The sequence below is a fragment of the Haliaeetus albicilla genome, chromosome 12 (assembly GCF_947461875.1).
Source record: "Haliaeetus albicilla chromosome 12, bHalAlb1.1, whole genome shotgun sequence".
Lineage (NCBI taxonomy): Eukaryota > Metazoa > Chordata > Aves > Accipitriformes > Accipitridae > Haliaeetus > Haliaeetus albicilla.
This window is the reverse complement of record NC_091494.1, coordinates 18,962,212-18,981,295: the sequence shown is the minus strand read 5'-3', so window position 1 is coordinate 18,981,295 and position 19,084 is coordinate 18,962,212. Positions and strand designations below refer to the sequence as shown.

General features: G+C 42.4%; 1 protein-coding gene across 4 annotated transcripts in view; it reads left to right on the top strand.

Moving 5' to 3' along the window:
- Positions 1-17,782, top strand: part of CEMIP (cell migration inducing hyaluronidase 1) — a 116,478-nt gene extending 98,696 nt beyond the window's left edge. For 3 of the 4 annotated variants that reach the window (XM_069798401.1, XM_069798398.1, XM_069798400.1), the window contains exons 19-29: positions 1,933-1,968; positions 2,060-2,215; positions 3,751-3,931; positions 5,662-5,877; positions 6,796-7,007; positions 7,478-7,663; positions 8,367-8,571; positions 9,407-9,493; positions 9,810-9,967; positions 13,033-13,133; positions 14,072-17,782. In XM_069798401.1, the coding sequence (XP_069654502.1) occupies positions 1,933-1,968; positions 2,060-2,215; positions 3,751-3,931; positions 5,662-5,877; positions 6,796-7,007; positions 7,478-7,663; positions 8,367-8,571; positions 9,407-9,493; positions 9,810-9,967; positions 13,033-13,133; positions 14,072-14,199 (1,666 nt within the window). In that variant the 3' untranslated portion in view covers positions 14,200-17,782. The remainder of the gene's footprint in view (positions 1-1,932; positions 1,969-2,059; positions 2,216-3,750; positions 3,932-5,661; positions 5,878-6,795; positions 7,008-7,477; positions 7,664-8,366; positions 8,572-9,406; positions 9,494-9,809; positions 9,968-13,032; positions 13,134-14,071) is intronic. The other variant, XM_069798402.1, reaches the window with a different exon arrangement.
- The last annotated feature ends 1,302 nt before the right edge of the window (positions 17,783-19,084 follow it).

The following is a 19,084-nucleotide window of genomic DNA, read 5'->3' as shown; positions in this document are numbered from 1 at the left end:
GGAGTTCAGCCTGGTGTTTATGGCGAGCATAGCTGTGGTTCAGACTATTTATATCACTTTGCACCTTTCGTATGGCCAAGATTGAAATAAAGATGAAACATTAAGTAAACACAGGCATTATTTTACACAAACAAAACCTGCTTTGTCTGAACTGAAGATCCATCAGATTGTTTCTCTGTGTGATGCTAACCAGCATTCAAAAATGGTGACATACACACACAGAGACACACAGATGCAAATAACTAAAAATAAAAACTAATTTTTTACGTGAAAAATGAGGTCCTTTGAAAAGAAAGCAGCAAAATCCACACCTTCCCTGGCTAAGCCTGGTCACAGATCAGTTTTATGTGGTTCACTGTTATGCTGAATAAGCGAGTACCGATGAAGCAGACATAAAACTATGCATCACAGCAGCAAGGGAGAGAGACTGGGCAAGTGTGTGTTGTGCTCTTTGAAGGCCGTTTCCTGCACTGGTCAGAACAGGTATTTGGTTTGCATTTGAAAACAGATGACCTTCTACAGTTTCTTTTGCTGAGCCAAGCTCTTGATACCAACCTCAATGAAGAAAGAGGAAAAGGCAAAAAGCTACTTCACAAGGCATATTGTAATAACCCTAGTGGGAATAGCTGTCACACCATTATCTGGTGTCCAATTCCTGGCCAGAGCTGCCTTCCCTTCGAGTGACCCAAACCTCCTAAAGCGACCAGCGGTGTAAGCTGGCTCTAGCAACTGGTCAGGATGTCGAGAATGAGGCTGTAGCAGAACAGTTGGAAATGTAATATTGACTAATACAGTTCACGCTTCTTATGAAGTACCTAGCCCACTCCGTGGCCAGCAAGTGTCTTCGCAGATCACACTCATGTCATTGAGACATTTACATTGCTTAGGGAGCAAATGCAGCATATGGAGGTTGCTAAAAGGCTGAGTACTCTACTAGTTTCCAGCAGCAAACCTATGAGCGTATGTGAATTCGAGGAAGCAGACATCAAACTGTAATTGTCTTTATAGCCACAGTAATTTCCATTTCTACTGCTACAAAAAGACTTATGTGTTACATTAACAAAACAAATGTTAGTGTGGCATGCAGTATGTAAACTACGGTGTACGTTTATGGGGCTGGCGAAAGGCAAGGGGAGGCGATAGCGTGTGAAGGGCTGCCACCTACAGACACAACCGGACAAAGCTGGGGTTTACTCTGCCGCGGCATCTCTGCGATCAGGGGTAGACGTGTTAAGAGTGACACCGGGGTGAAGATGCCATCCAGACTGACTCAAACTATCATATTAATTGTAGCCTTCTTATAAGCAGGAGCCATCAACCCACCGTTGTGACTGATCTCATCTAAAAGCTTGGAATTTCAGCAAAATGGAAAGACATTTTAATTTTTTTTTTTTTTAAATAAGGAAGATCTGATCTCTCTCTTCCTGTTGATGAAAGAGAAGCCAAATTTCTCTGTTTTATAACAGTTCCCCTTGTAAAGCTATTTTATAGAAGCAGCATGTGATACATGAACACAGAGGAGCACAGAGGTGTGCGTAAGGCAAAGCAGTATTAAATAATAAAAACTAGTTGGAGGGAGAGATAAGCATGATCTTTTTACCTAACAGTGAAAAAAGCAGGGTCATTAGACACAGGCAAAAAGCTTTATCAGACAAGTAAACTATGCCCAGTAATCACCGGCTTAACGTCAGCTTGGAGCAATCAGGTGCGTGTCTGCTGCTTCATGTGATCTGCATATACTGCAAGATGTGCCAAAAGAGCTCTTCCAAAACCGGACAGCGAACAAACCTGGAAAAGCCTGAGCTCCCCATGAGCGCTGCTCAGTAGTTAAACCCTGCTGTCCTCCACCTCACTGCTTTGGTTATTTTAGTTTGACATGATAAACCAAAGCAGAACCAAAGCTCTTCTGAGGCATCTCTCTTCTCTTTGCAGGTTTGCTGACAATGGCATCGGCCTGACCTTGGCAAGGTAAGTGTGGCGCAGGTTGTGCTGCAGCCTGGGGCACAGCTGGTGGGGATGGGTGTGAGCAGCCCCTTCACCTCCAGCCCTTCCCTTCTAGTGGTGGGACTTTCCCTCATGATGACGGCTCAAAGCAAGAAATCAAGAACAGCCTGTTTGTTGGTGAGAGTGGAAACCTGGGCACGGAGACCATAGACAACGAGATCTGGGGACCTGGAGGTCTGGATCACAGAGGAAGGACCCTGCCCATCGGCCCGTAAGTTCAGCTCAGCACATCAAAGCACTCACCGGTCCCACTCTCAGTGCAAACTCCACTGTGTGATTTCTTCAGCACCGTGCAGTTTAATAACCATTACACAGAAAGGATTTGGTTTCATGTCTTCCCATCCCAAAGTCCTCACCATGCGCAGCTGCTGCTGGCAGGTGCATACTTGCAGGCTGCCAAGACAGCATCAAACTCCTCTTTCTTTCCCCCTCCCCTTTGCAAACAGAGTTGAGAAGACAGCAAGAGGACTGACTGTGTGCTAGCTGGGCAGTTCTGTATATGTGGTCAGCAGTGGTTGAGCAATGTGGCAGTCTCCGTCCAGGTCAGCTGCCAGGAAAGTTTGTAGAAGCCTAACCCTGGGCTTGAACTGGCCCAGATGTGGTCATAGATGTCCTCAGAGCTGCTGTTACTATTGCTGCTATGCTACAGGAATGTGATGCCTTTGTTAGATAGTTTTGAAATGGGCAGTGAACTTTGTGTGTGGCCACTTCCTAGACCTTAGTCCTACAGACTGGTTTGCAAGTGCAATAATGTTTTGTTGTTATTCCTAAAAACATAGTTATCCTAACAGTAGCTCTACAGTGAATAAACAGCTCAGCTGATTTTTTTTCTGCTGTAATATACGTCGCAACTTTGCTTGTCGGTAGCGATACAGGAGGCTTATTATTAACTATAGCAATAATGAAAATCCAATCTGCTACAACTCTCCTTCTAATATCCTTTACATATATATGTGGGCATATCTCATCTTGGGTGTTGTGTGCAGAAACTCAGAGGGACAGAACAAATGCACAGGAGCTGGCAAGTCTTGTCTAAGGGAAACCATTCATATGAGGAAGGGTTCAAATTTATTTATCATCAGAAGTGAAACTTGAAACATCTTATCTTAGCCTCTTAAGGAGTTTAAGCATCTCTTTCACTTAATCAGTGTGAAAAATGGTGTCTTCTTTACCATGCAGATGATATCAGAAAAGGCTGTTAATAAAGGTTCATTAGTCTGCCCCTTCACCTCTTTTCAACCCTATAGATTGTAAGACCTTTCCTTGTTTTCAAATCCATTTTTTATTGCAGTTGAGTTGCACTGTTTCTTTCCAAGTTCCTTTGAAAGATGTGGTGGAACTTCTTTTACCCTGCTGTTACTCAGCCCAAGAAGTCTGCACGGCTCTGATGAGTTTCAGGTTTCACTACTGCAGAACTCATTTCTGATGGCAAACACGAATTTATTCATTTTGAGGTCAATGCTTTGGCATTGCTGTAAGTTCCTTCCCTGGAGGAGCACAGACCAAATAAAGACGATCTGTTCAGACACAAGAGAACTTGAGCTGAACTTGCAAGGATAAGAGGACTTCACAGACCGAAATCCCTTCTCTTCCGAAACATGAACTCAGAAGTCATCGTAAGGCCTGTGAAAAATGCAAGCAGCTGACAAACAAGTACTGTGGGACTGTACGTGTCTAGAATACATTCTCATCCTCATGCTAATGTGTCATGACCAAGTCTCTCTGTCTCCTCCAAATGTGTTTTAGGGATTTTCCCATTCGAGGGATCCAGTTCTACGATGGGCCGATCAATGTCCAGAACTGCACCTTCCGCAAATTCGCTGCCCTGGACGGCCGGCACACGAGTGCCCTGGCCTTCCGGCTCAATAATGCCTGGCAGAGCTGCCCCAACAACAATGTCACCGACATTCATTTTGAAGACGTCCCTGTGAGTTATCCTTCTCAGAAAGGCCTTTTCCAGTTGGCTTGGAAATGGGGTTGTGGGCAAAAAGGGTGTAGCAGCCTTTAGGAGAAAATAATGAGAGCTTCGGGAGATTGCCCATTGTCTTTGCCAGAAGTTTAACAAAGAGGACGGCAGCTAAGAAAGGGAAAATTGGATGGGTAAAATAATAAGAAAATCCAATTCTTTGACAGGTTTGCAGCAAACCAGAAGCAGGCATCAGTTTCAAAAAAAAGTAGTGACATTCAAGTGAAAATAATTTCCATTTCTGTATATCTCAGAAACTGCAAAACAGGGAGAAGAATCTGCCCCTTTGTTTTCAACAGTGGTATAGTATTAAAGCAACCACAGAAGGAAGTCTGTTGTGGAAGGTCTAACTTACCTAGAAGCAGAAAATACTGGTTTTGGGAAACAGCCAGTGAAACTGAGCCAATGCAGGGTTATTCTGCAGCCTTGCGCACCAGGGTAATTCCATGGACTCAAGTTCTGCAGACATAAATGAGAGCAGAGCCCAGCCAAAAAGGGTCTGCCAAACTTTGAATTGTAGTATGAACTTCTGGATGCTGGTCTGAACCCATCCTGGGATCTGTGCTTTTGAGTTATTTTTGTATTTGATTGCACAAGTATGTGCTAACTGATTTGCTGAGGTTCACCTCTAGCAGCTGTTAAATCCAACTGCCAAACATTACAAACAAATAAATAAATAAAGTGGTTGGGACTGAAATTATTTGGGTTGCTTAACTTTCAAAAAATTAGCAGACTTGATTGTATGTCAGGAAAAGTGCTGACTAGTGATTCTTGTGCCAAATGGGATGGGAAATGCAAAATTCCCCTAAAAGTGTTGGTCAGTCACTCTCTCACATTGCACCATGCAGGCTGGTGATGTGATGTTTATTTATGCTAGACAAAAATACCAGTCAGAAGTTGCCTGAGTGGCCATTTCCCAAGGGAGGTCACTGATTATTCCCAGCATCAGTGTGACTTTGTATGGCTCTGGAACCTTAAAAATATATTAGCAGACAGTGAGTGAAGTGGCTCTAGTGAAATCGCCCCATCTCCTGAACCTTCCTCCAAAATTTTAAAACAAACCTTCTCACAGCTGAGACTGATATTCTGATTGTTTTAGTCTTTCCCCCATGGCCAGCAGGGAAATCTGTGTCTGTTCTCTCTGACAAATCAAACACACATTTAAGTGTGTGACCCAGCTCTACACTGACTTCAGGCTTAACAGAGAGGCAGCGTGCAGGTAGAGACAATCCAAATATGCCTGTACCAAATGGCACTGCTGTTCCTGCCAACTAACAAGACTAGCTCAGCTGAAAATTATTTTGGTGGTTCCATCTTTGGATGGTCAGTTTCAGAAACTCATAGTTTTATTACCATGTAAGTGCTATCTCAGAGGACCTGCAACCCCAGACTTCATCTGGAGTCATGGGGCCTCAGAACTGTTGAACATCAAGCCTACAATGTCTCAAGCTGAGCAGCCAAAATCTGTGGCCATTTAAAGAATGGTGATGTTAGTGCCCGCACAGATTTCTTCATGCACAAGTTGACCCACAAGCCAACACTAGTTCTTGTCCAAGCTACTTTCCAATGCCAAATGAAGTCAGAAAATGGGTCCTTGGAGCCACTCTGGTGGCTACGGCCGTCCTTTGCTCTGTACTCTAAGTGATGAATTCCTTTCTGGAGGTGTAAATGTGTTTCACTGTTTTGTTTAGATTACCTCAAGGGTCTTCTTTGGAGAACCTGGTCCCTGGTTCAATGGTCTGGATATGGATGGTGATAAAACATCAGTTTTTCATGATGTAGATGGTTCTGTGTCAGAATATCCAGGCTCATACCTGATAAAAGAAGATAACTGGTTAATCAAGCACCCTGACTGCATTGACATGCCCGATTGGAGAGGTTCCATCTGCAGTGGACACTTTGCACAGGTAAAGCTGGTTACCTTGCAGTATCGTTATCACTTCATTTTATTTTAAATTTCTCGGCACTGTAAAGCTTGACCTTTAGAAACAGACTTTCTTCAGGCTGCTCAGGGTTTATTTATCTGCATGTCTGCACAGGTGGTTTTGAACACGAGGATACTGTGGTACATTTTCAGATACTTTGGCCTTGACTGCTAACAACTGTAACAACTTCTACCTGAAGTCCCGTAAGAGCTCCAGGAGCATTAACAGATTAATATACATAAATCTATGGGCTGTCGGCTAGTTGGTTTTCCTTGATTTACGGAGAGAAGTGTTGCCCACAGTCTTATGGGAAATGTGCTGAGCAGTCAAAATTAGACTTCAGCTCTCATGATCTTTCATCCTGTTGTGTAACCACTAAACCATTCTTCCTACCACACAAGCTCTGAGTGCTGCTGCCTTGAGAGGGTCCTCACTTTCCTCTGATGAGGAATGCCTGTTCTTGTCTTGGGTGTTGTAACTGTTGGGTTTTTTCTGTGTAGTGTAACTAAAGCCAATTTCTAACCACCAAGCTGGTTTTCAAGTTTCTGAAATCCAGACAGAAGGGTCCTTGTTCAGTAGAAGTCAGATGGCTGAGGTAGATACTGTCCCACTGCTGAGGGTTGCCACTAACGCTGTGAAATACTTCAGCCCTACGGCAGGCCTGTTTGAAGCCTTGACTGGCACATACTCTTGAACTCAGTGGATGAGGAAATGGGTCCTTTTTTTCTAAGAACAGTTTACTTTGTTGAAAAGGAAGCCCAAGAAATTGAATATAAGTATATGGCATACAGGTCACTCCTGAAGTCACAGGCCTCACACCAGTTCAATCTATTGAATAGCTGCACCTTTAACGTTTTACTGTCATGCATCAAACCCTTGGTGATCTTTTTTTTCATCTAGATATACATCCAAGCCTACAAGCCAGCCAACCTGAAAATGAAAATAATAAAAAATGACTACCACGATCACCCACTCTACTTGGAAGGGGCTTTGAGCAAAAGCACTCATTACCAACAGTATCAGCCTGTTATAACTCTGAGGAAAGGCTACACCATCCACTGGGACAAGACAGCCCCTGAAGAGCTGGCCATATGGCTCATCAACTTCAACAAGTGAGTGATCTGACCGAATTCCAACATTCCAGCCCAATAATGTAACTGCACATTTTTAATGGGTGAGGTCATCATCCATTTGCTCTTCCAGAATGAACGTGCTTGTTCCAGGAAGTCCACTGAGTTCACCATCTTTCCATTTGACATTTCACATTCCTATTTCCTCCCCCAGGAAGCCTTGCAAGATAACACGGTTCATTTTTAGAAGCCTAGAGCTAATTCATTCCTGGTGCATGGAAGTCACAGGTGTAGAACTCAGGAGCAGATCTGACCTACATTGCTTAACTAACCCATGGCTGTTATTTCTAATTTATGTTGCATTGATTCATCCCCAACCCTTAAACTTTTAACTGGCCAGGAAAAAATTAAGTTACATTTCAGAGTGAATTATTTAGTTTGGCTTCTAGCATGCCCAGGAAAATAATAGTCATGTGTCGACTTGTTATAATGTGGGTCTTTGCTATGTTTAGGAACGACTGGATCCAAGTAGGCTTTTGCTATCCTAAAGGGACGACATTTTCCATTCTCTCAGACATCCACAATCGTCTTTTGAAGAAAACATACAAAACTGGAACCTTCTATAGAACCTCTCAAATGGAGAAATTGGAGCACAGATATCCTAGCAAAGGATACTACTACTGGGATGAGGACACCGGGTAAGGAAGCAGGTCTTGCCTATTTGGACATGGCTTTGAGAAAGCTGCTGGAATTGTGAGCCGTTTGGCTAATGCCATTATTGGGGATCACAACAAAACCAGAAAGTCTTTCTGGGAACGTGACCAGCATTTAATTTTCCTGGGACTCCCACGGCTGCCAGTCATTCATAGCCTCTGCTGTACTGCCAATTACTCTGGGAAATGCTTTGCCAAGTGAATACAAATTAGAAAAAAAAAGACAAAAGCAAAGTGCAGACCGTGAAACTGAACTGGAAACACACCCAACCCTTTTTGTTTTGAACAGCACCATTTATAAACACCACGATAGGGATGCACAGGAACTAAGAGTGTAAAACCTCTTTCTTTTAAAGAATTAAAATAATGGGAAAGAAAGACCGACCTAAAATACAAAGCATGTGTTTCTACATAAATGTATCATTATAAAACAGTGCTCAGAGGGAGTTCAGGTGTCATCTAATTTCTCTGTCTTAAGTTCCCTGACCTCCCCAAACCATTTCTGAGATGTGTGTCGCCTTTATTTGCATGTGGTATGTTCAGCACTATAAAATGCAGACATCAGCACTGAGGGTTTGCAATGCACATTACCGCAAAGCATTAGGAAGGAGTTCACCAAAACTGGGAGTTAGTAATTTTTTGCACAGAAGTCTCAAGGATGCTGCTCACTTTTCTTTCCTACCTGCAGGCTGCTGTTTCTGAAACTCAAAGCTCAAAATGAGAAGGAGAAATTTGCTTTCTGCTCTGTCAAGGGCTGTGAACGAATAAGGATCAAAGCTGTGATCCCAAAGACGGCTGGCGTCAGCGACTGTGAAGCCATGGCCTATCCCAAGTACATTGAGACACCAATAGTAGAAGTGCCAATGCCTAAGAAGCTCTCTAGTACACAACTGGTAAAGTAGTTGATTTCTTATCACAGAATTATTGCCAGTGTAAATCTGTAATTCTGGCACATATTGTGCCCACAGACATTGAAAGACTTTGTACCAGGTTCAGTATATCCCGTGCCTGATTTTCTGAAATGGTTCAGGCATGTGAAATAATATGAAACAGATTCTTGCACATGCAGAAAGTACAGGTCCTTGAAGGCCAGAGCCACCCAAGACTTTGGTTGAAGTTGGATACTTAGTCTTTTGGGACTCTGTTGTGATGTGCTGTGCTTAAAAGCATAGGATGAAAAGTGATGAGCTGGAAGACAGCTTGGTCCAGGGAATGTGATTCTGGAGAGACATAGGGTTCTTTGCCTGGCCTCCAGCTCCTCCAGGCTATAAGAAAAGCAGTGTCAGAGAGGGGACTGCATAGCTGAGTGTCTCATTCATATAATGCACACACTGTCTCCTATATCCAATGCAGTCTAATTCTGGAGGATGCAGGGGGATATTTAGTGGGGTTTTTATTTTCTTCACTCATCACCCTTGAAGCAGGAATGCACAGCAAAGCCTCCGAGAATTTTGTGTCAGCTGCGCAAAGTGAGAATCACTTCTACTCTGCCATTTGATGAAACAATTTAAATGTTGACAGGATGAGCAGAGAGGTTACTATTGTGCCCAGTCTCATTAGCAACGTAATTTGGCAAGTCAGTGCTTATTATGTAGCTTTCTTGTTGGTTGAATTTCAAGGTTCAAAATGCTTTCTGAAAATGTAGCGCTCAGGTAATGGACATCCTCACTAAAAAAATTCTTTCCTCTCCTTTTTTTTTGGGTTTTTTTTTTTTTTTTTGGTGAACAGAAGACTAAGGACCACCTACTAGAAGTGAAAATAGAAACTTATAAGAAACAGTACTTCCACCTAAAGGATGACTTCGCATACACTGAGGTGAGCAGGTCCTCTCAGTGAAATTTATGGGACAAAATTCTAAGATGCTTACTTCATTTTTATGGAAAACTTGCTTACAAAGTTACCATGGATAGTTAGATTCAGGTCACTTCTGCTCTGTATTTTGAAAAAAAAAAATGGCTGTAACTTCCCCTTACTAGTATAAATGCAGGACAGCTTGACCTCAGAGATCTGGAATTCTGCCCTTTGATATAAAGAGCAGTCCCATGACTCAAGACTATCAGTGCTTCTTACAGGTGGTTGTTTGCAATTGTGTTACTATGATAGATGAATAATATTTTCCCCTTCCGCACAGGTTGATGGTGTCAGGTTTTTCCTCACTGATGAGGGTATCCAACTGGTTGTGATTGATGGACATCATGGAAATGTTGTTGATCGAGTAACATTCAAAAACTCAATTCTACAGGGAATCCCAGCACAGATAGAAAATTATGTCAACAGCATCAAAGATCAGTGAGTAAATAACCTCATGTTACTAAGGTGCAATGTACAAGAATGCTGTACAACACTCATCTTTTTCCTGGTTTTTGTGACCCAATGTGGGCCAGAATGACTGAGCTAACAATGTGCTTTTGTAGTTGCCAACTCCAATAGAGTCCAAATGTGGGTGGGACGTGCAGGCAGAAGGATGCAGACTCTGTGATTTAGGAACTGATTGAGCCCCAGATAAACTGCAGAGCTACATTTGATTAATAAACTGCAGATCTACATTTATGTTGTGGGTTACAGACAAACTGCAGACTTAAATTCACAAAGCACTTATCGGTACAGATGTGCACAGTTTATGTTCTTCTATTGCCTGCGTACTCTCTCAAATCACAGAGAATTCCACTAATAAAATACATTCCTCTTTGCACATGTTCCCTGCCCAGACCTAAAGGCTGGATGCTTTTATTTTTTAAGCATGGGCAGCCAGAAAGGCAGAGTTTTGCGAGTGGGCGGTAAGTAGCCAACATGTTCCTGCATCCTGGAGGACAGCGGCTTTGTCTGCTGGAATAAGAATGGGAACAATACCAGAAACCCTTTAACCAAAGACGGTGTTCTCCTATTAGTTTGTGGAGTGCTATTGTGAAATTAATATATTTCATTGTTATTAAATCTGTTTTGATTTGAAATCTGATATGTAACATCTAATACAAATATGATTGCTTTGCTGATGAATCATTTGAAATAGCTGTGGGCAGATCAACAGGATATTGTTCTGGCATTTATTCTAGAGACTTGGGGGAAGTTTCAGCAGAGTGCCATGCAGGTGGATACAGATGTGTTTCTACCATCTTAAATAATTCTGAAGATTGCAAAAACCACATTGAGTAGTTACTGCAGAGAAGCATGATAGTTGCTCACTTTTCTCTCATTAAAAAAACTAAGAGAGCTTTTCAGAGAGGCCATCATCCTCCTTTGCAAAAACTCCAATCTCAATCCTGACTAAATCCAGTTCCTGGATTCTTTCTTACTTTAGAAGATTGAATTGTAATTAGATTTCAGGTGTATTTCAGTCTTTCTGAGCCTCATTGTCTTCTCTGGATTAGTGCTGGAACAGGGTTAGGATTAGGATTAGGATCAGGATTAGGACCAGAAGTTGACCCAACATCGTCAGCACCTCTCAGGTCTCACTCAGCTGTGTCTTTGCAAGGATTGAACCCCCAAATTACTGTCCTTCTTTCACCAAAAGTTTTCCCAGCCCAGCCCCTGCAGGCCTTTCCAATTTGATCAGGCACAGGCTTCAGCTACAGCCATGAAACACCTTTCATCCATTTGCTGGATGGAAGTGTTGTTCAGATTCAGATGTGGGCACCGTGCAGATGGCAGGACTGTACAGCCAGCAGCTTCTTGTCACCTCTCCCCACCACGGTGCAGAGCATGGGCTGTACAGAGAGATGGTGCTAACAGAGGGGAAGGGGCCCCACCAGCCTCGCCAGCCTCGCGTGAAGAGACTGCTAAAACAACTTTCAGGTTTATGGATTTGGGGATGCGAGAAGGGGTGTTTCTAGCAAGGACAAGCCTCTTTGTTCATTTAAGCAACTCTCTGTGGGCCAAATTCCTTTTTGTTAATAAATCTATTTTTCTGATGAGTTTCCCAGGGATAAGAAAACAAAACATCTGGTGAATTTATTTTAAACTTCCATAGCAGGAAAGGCTTAATAGAAAGTAATGATCTTAGTGAACTGAAGGAAATAAAAAGAGGTGATTCAGCATTCGCAAAGTAGTCAAAAATAGCCTGCCAGCTCAATCCACTCTTGTAAGCACTGGAGCATTTTAACACCTCAGGTTTATTCTAGGAAAAGTCCTGATGACTCTTAACTCTTTTGCTTCTCTTGTTCTTCTGCCACCACCCGTTGCTATTTTCCCCTGCACAGTTCCAGTTCCAGATGAGGTGTTAAGATGTAACTGCTGCACTCAGTAGCTCAGGGCTTGAGCTCCGCAGGAGCTAGTGCCTAATTAATTTTAGTGACTTGTGTCCACTGTGATGCCGGAAAGCAGACCCAGCAAGGCTCTCATTCTGCAAGACTGCAAATGCCATTTGAGTCAGAGAAGTTTCATTCATGGAAAGCCTGCAAGGTGGAATTAAATAATTTCACCTAAGCAAGTGTTTGCTCAATTACTGTCGTGTAGATTTAATTAGGAGGTGAACAAAGATGACATCCCAGCCCCACTGAACTTAATGGCAAAACTTCCACTGAACTCACTGGCGCATACCTCTCCCTCAACAGGCTTTAGGATAACCATTGGAGGTATTTGTGCATCTTGTAGGAAGTAATGAGCTTAACTTCACTGAGTGTCCTGTGCTTCTCCCCAGAAAAGTCTCACTGCATGGTTATTTCTTCATGTTTAATTTGGGTTTTTATTCTACCTATCTAGAATTAAGCCTAGGCAGTTATCGAGTTTTACCCAAGCAGTTACAGATTTGCATTAGCTTAATGCACTTACCTCATGTCTTTTGTTTAACACTCAGCATTTGTATAGGACCCCAAGAAATTTTAGGTGAAATACAGTACATGCAAGTAAGACAGTAATAATAATAATAATAATAATAATAATAATAATAATAATAATAGTACACTTTTTAAGCAAAAGCATACTGAAAATGAAGGAAAAGCATCAGGCCAGCAAAAGCCTCAAAGAAGTGAATTTCTTCAGGTTTAATCTGCTAATGATGAAAGAAGAAGAAATTACTTGAGACTTGCTAAGAGCATCCCAGGGAGAGCATGTTCCTCTCTGAGCAAAGCAGGATAGAACTGCTGGTTGGAAACATTTAAATCATCCTAGAAAACAGTGTTTAAAAAAAAAAAAAAAAAGAGAATTCTGTCTGCTTTCTAATGAGTTTTGCATGATTGGAAAAGTGAATATATGACTCAACTGTTGGAAAGCATGGACAAAAGACATTAAAGCAGAAACCACTGTAGTTCGTGGGTGCCTTTGAGTCACACAGGCAGGAGTTACCAGTCCTCAAGACAGACAAGCGAGGAGTGTGTTCTGACTCTTCATCTGTTGATAAATGGCTTTGTTTCCTTCAGCTCCATAGTGCTGGTGACATCTAAAGGAAGATTCATTTCAAGAGGACCATGGACTAAAGTACTGGAGAAACTTGGAGCAGAAGAGGGTTTTAGGTTAAAAGGTAACCACTTTTTAAAAATGCAATTCTAAACCCCTTTATCTATTCCCCTCCCATGATTCCAGTAAAGGGACCTTTTTTCTGCTTCTAAACTTTGCCTTGCTTGTTTCTATCTATGATGTGCTCAAACATCCTGGGACCAGTCATTTATTTGTTTGGTAAGGCTGTATCCACTGCAGCCTTGCATAACAGCACTCAGTTTAGTACTGTAAATGGAAAAAGTGCTCTGGCAGTTGTTCTTAGAAGTAAAGAATTCAGGGGTTTTGATTTTCCAGATTCACTTTAAATAAAAAGGCATTTTAACAAAAGGAATATTGGACTTTTTTCCCACTAAATGCCCCAAACCAGGATTTTTACTTTTCTGAACTTATTTTTAGCTGGTTTTCTCTTGAAACAGAAGTCCAACTTGATGGCACAAAGCCTATATATTTCAAAACATCACATATTGCACTAGAATGTTGCTTTGTTGTGCACATTGCTCTGATCAGCTCTAACTGTGAGCTTTTTGCACACTTTCCTCCTCTGTGTGTGTCTTTTACACTTGTTAATGTAGGTCTTGTCTGTTGTCCTGTCCCTTATCATCCCCCCACTTTTCCCAAGCAGGAAAGGGTTCTGAATATAACCACCATGCAAATAATGATAGCTTTAACAGGTAGCTCAGGCTGCCTGCTATGAAGGGTTTTTCCTTCTCTGTTTCTCCTCTGCTATGTACCATACATTGTTAATTAATGGAAGCATACAACATGTAAATAAAATTTTAATTAAGCTTCATTAGGAAATTATTTCTTTAATACCTGGAGAATGCATAATTGGCAAAGTTTGCATGCACATGTGTGCTCTTGTTTACCTGCACCCATGCAGCCATTGGGTGTAGCCATGCACACAGGCGGTTTTCTGGTGCAGCCCAGACACGCTCCTAATACATTTGCTCTGATTTGCAGAAAAAATGGCTTTTGTTGGCTTCAAAGGAAGCTTCCGCCCTGTCTGGGTGAAGCTGGTCACTAATGAGGACTCAGCTAAAATCTATCAAGCACTGCCAATTCCTGTGATGAAGAAAATGAAACTATGAGGACACACTGCTTTGCCTTCTGGCTGCCAGCACTGCCCCCATGGGATGGACTACTGACTGCTCACCGCAGGCACCTTGCAAGCCTGCTCCAGAGGTGTAGCATTTTGTTGTTGTTGTTGTTGTTGTTCAAAAAGAAATCTTACTGTAAGTAGCTAGAGTGGCCACATGTGACAGAAAAGCCTTCCTCTGTGATCAGCGTATGTTCTGTGATCACCAGCTCCTCGCCGGTTGACTTGCTCACCGATGCCATGTTGACTCTCGTGTTACTAAGCAAGGTTTGACCTATTTTACAAGGTGCTGGTTTTATCAGCACCCCTGTGACAGACTAACTTATGTGTTGCCTCTTGAAGGGGGAGTTCTAGGTCTGAAGGCCATTGAGGATTATTGCTTTTACCAGCCTCTAAGTTGTCCAAACACTTTTTCTTTTCTATAGTGTAACTAGCTGCTCACATAAACATGGAATGCCAATTCAAAGGTTGGTTGAAAATCTAAGGCAGAAAGAGTATATTTGAGTGATTACCTAGATGCTGGGAAACATAATTGGACAGTAAGAATTTATCCTAAAGCTTCTATGATGTTTGATCAAGCTCTTTGGGATCTGCGTTGTACATGCTAACCCACAGCACATAGTTGGGGAAGATATGAGAGAAGGAGCGCATAAAACATACCAGTGAAGACTGATGAAACCACATATTTCTGCTTGCTCAGAAAACTGTGTTTCTCCTATGGATCAAGGTTTTTTAACAGTGGTTGCTCAAATAGGAAGTTTTCCTTCAACAAGTAGCTGTAGGCTAGAAGGAAAGCAATGTCAATTAGCACATACATTTTCTCAGCCTTTCCCATACAGTACCTCTGTATAATAATGTTCAGAATCAGTCTGGAGGGTTTATGGTAGCCAGTCAAAGCCACTCTCTTCAAGGCTTCCAGTTTTTAACTGGAATTACTGGGACTTAACCTTATTCAGCCTCAAATAGGGTGAGCGGCCCTCGCCTTTCCAGGGAGGTCGGAAGGAACGGGATCAGACTGCTCTGCTGTGTGTTGCTTTCTGATCCTGTCCTCAGGCTGAAGGGCATGAGCGTCTTGGTCCTCCTGGAAGAGTTATGTGAGATCTGGATGGAACGTGACAGAGGTCTTACCAAGTAGCTGAAGAATTACAGTGGGAATGCCCATACACTAGTTGTTGGATGTCTTGTACCTCCTTTCCCCCTTCTCCAAAGCAATATCTGGGTAATGAAGGCAGATCAGCATGAATCAGGACTCCTACAGGGACACCTCTTGAAGCTGGGAAATTAAATGTTATCTTGTAAAACATTGTAAGCACTTCTAGTGTTCAGTGATATTTCTGTCTGTTGCTCAGAAATGCCATGAAGGCGTCTCTGGAGGCTGTGGCTACTTTAAGAAATCTAAGCAGGGCGGGGGGGAGGGAAGCAGTAAAAGATAGGATGACAAGCTTTTCAAAGCACATAGAACTTCAATTTTGCCAATAATATCTGAGTTTGTTTCCCACTTTGTTTCTGCCTGTCCCCATTGCTACAGAAATTATTCAAGTTGCTGATGGTTACTTCGTTTTGCTCTGTTTTAATTAAAGCTCATGTAATTAAGTTGCTTTTTTTCCATAGTATCCAAAATGCTATGTTGCAGCTAGAATGAAAGAGCAAGGATTTTGTGTGTCATTCCAAAGGCTGGGCAGGTGTTGCACTCTATAAGCCTGGTTTAGATCGATTGCTCTGAAAGTCAAAGCAACCGTGAGCAAAATTTAGACAGTACTGTAGGTTACATTCCCCTCAAGCCTCTCCTGGGTTTTGAAACTGGAAATGTTCTTTTCAGTCTGATTATATAGTTGTTTTGAACTCGCTGAATGTCATGTGTATTGTATTTAAAAAAAAAAAAAAAAGCCAAGCTTTCCCTCCCTTGCTTCTCAACAAGAGTCTGTTAATGAATGCTCTTTAGGCATTTGTGCCGTTTCCAGCATGAATGGGCAACACTTGTAAAAGACAAGTAAGGTGGGTTGTTTTTTCCCCCAATGTCTTACGATGGTTTGGGGATTTCACAAACTATTCCTCGAAGAAGTCAGTCTCATTTGTTCAACCAGTTTACAGTTCAACCATGATTATCCAAACATCGTTTATCTGATGTTCTCTGATAGCCAAAACAAAGCCAGATCCCTGAAGTTGAGCAAACAGAGCAAAAATAAGTCCCTTGAGTACATTAGTCTGGGTTATCTAAACCTCTTCACTGTCCTGAGGAAATTCTGTTGATATCATTGCACTGGTGTTAGTGGAACAGACTTGCTCCCAAGACATGGACCAAAGCAGGAGTATTTCTTTCATGAGCACTTAACAAACTGTGGGCAGGAAAGCTGGGCTCAGAATGTACCTGGTTTGGGATTTGGCTTTGTATGACCCTCGGGGCAGGGGTTGCCCTTTGCAGTGCACTGCTTCACTGGGCCACCAGCGAGTTCCCTTCTCCTGCTCTCTGTCATTGTGTAAATGCCTGGGAGGCATTGTTCAGCTTCTATGAGCATGCTGCCTTTGTGCTGAAGGGCAGCTTCTGATTTTACTATTTTGGGAATTCTCAGGGTGAAATCATAAGACTTGGCTCTAGGAAAAAATTTTTTTTCTTTCCTAAAAAAAATCTCATCTTATTAAGAGAAGAAAACTTTTAAGTAGCTTGTTCTATCATGCAAAGCTTGTCACATGGGCCTGTTTTGGAGCTAGGGTGGGTCTCACGCTGTGAATAGGGAGTACAGGATCGCTGCAGGCTGTAAGCCAGAGGGATAACAGAGCATCCTAGCAGTGTAGCGGGGCAGCCACACCTGTGAAATGCAAAGGGCTCCCATCCACCTTTACGGGATGAAGTCATTGTGTTGCTCTGAAGACAGAATGAAGCCTAATACCATCGCCAGTCAGCAATAGTTTTGTGCCATATGATTACTTTTTTATCTTCGACTGTTCTAGAAATTGCACGTGCACATTTTCACTAGTGAATTACCTGACTGCTTGTTCTTTGTACATCCTGTACAGTCCCTGCACAAGCTGCAGTTACCCTCTTTGTAAGGTTTCATTACTGCAAATGTTTCCATGTTTGCCTACGCAATTGCCATCGGTAGAGTGGGGGTTTTTTTGATTGCATTTTGTTTGTTTGTCTATTTGTTTGGATGTTTGGGGTTTTTGCCTCTGTTCAAACGCTTGTTTTACCTGTCGCCGAAACAGCTGGTCCTTTTTCGGAATTAGATGTTTGTACATTTTCTTATAGACTTTCCAATGAAAAAAGATATATTTTCTATTAATTTATTACAATGGCACTAAGACAACTAAATTGCAGACATATGAAGCATTTTTACTGGAGTTTATCATTGTCCAGGTTGTTAAGGAGGTTGGCAATATGTCTTTTCTGATAATCTGCTTTGCACTTGAAAGCTCTCTATGTCCGCAGACCGTGGTAATGCATTGACTGGTTTATGATGACGAGCTCTTGGGACGTTGGTTCCAACAGATTGTGGCTTACAACTGAAATAACATGTAGTTGTTTGGAGTACACAATGTTTATCAAAATAAATATTCAATGCAAATTTCTTATTTTATTCTTGTCTCTTCAGTGTCTCTCTGTAACAATGAACTGGTGTTTGCTGGACAGATGGACACACACACACACACACGACTTTTAGTACAGCATCTGAGAGAAAGGTACACAGCTCCCTACTTATTTCAAAAGAATAAAACCAAGGGGCCAAACCACCCCTGTGTGCATTTGCTGCCCAGTCCACAGCACATTTCACTGCCTGCCCAGTCACTGCCTGCAGGACCCGAGACAGGGAGACTGGAAGGGAAGGAGATGGGAGTGGGAAAAGGGATATTACAGTGGGCAGGCATGGGAAAGGGCTGTAATTGGAGCAGGTGGGGGACTATTAGTAGATTAAAACAAAAATCTTGTTCCCCTGTTCCCAAAACTTTTTTTCATTGAATAAGGTGAACATAGAGTAAAAATATATATGGAAATAATATATAAAACAGGTATAAAGTTTTTGTAGTGAGCAGCTGTTAAAGCTTATGAGAATCTCACTATCAGCTCAAGTATGACTGGCTGTAAATTTTCCATGCTGGGATGGTGCCAGCTGGGCAGACTCTGGAGGCTCCAAAAATGGAATGGGATTTCTTGGTGGCAGCAATCAGCATTTCTAACATCCAAGCACATATTTTTTAATCAAGTATCAAAATAGTAGTTAGTGCATTAGGGGAGATCACCCACCTAATGCCTCCAGGCCAGGAAACAGAAAACACACCCTGCCTATTCATGTCAGATTGAAATTACTGATACATTGGACTTTTGCAGACCAACTCCATGGGGAAAAGAAAGAAAAAAGCTGAAAGTCAAGGCAGAAATCTCACTCCACAACACCAGCTCCGGGAAAAAAATGAAACATCTATTTAACGGCATGATAAGATTAAAGCCTTCCACCGTGAGAGCTGCAGAGGCTGCCCTTGGGGGCAGGGGCAGAGCTGGGCTTTAGCCTCTGATTGCCACACAGCAGTGAAGTGACAGGGGTGGCACAGGGAGGTCCCAAGGGCCGGACAGCACCGGGCAGAACCTGCAGAGGCCCCCAGGGTGGGCAGGCCAGGAGTCATCGCACACCCACTCGTACCCATAGTTTATGCACACATGGACACTGTCTTATACACACAGCTTTTATATATATATGCACACACATCTTACGCGCGCACACATATATACTTGTACACATACACACAGACATTCCTTTATATACACACATGTACACATGCACACATACATACATACATATCTCACATATATATGCACATACCCCCCCTACACATAGCTTACACATACCCCTTCCTCACACACAGACTCTTTATTGATTTTTTTT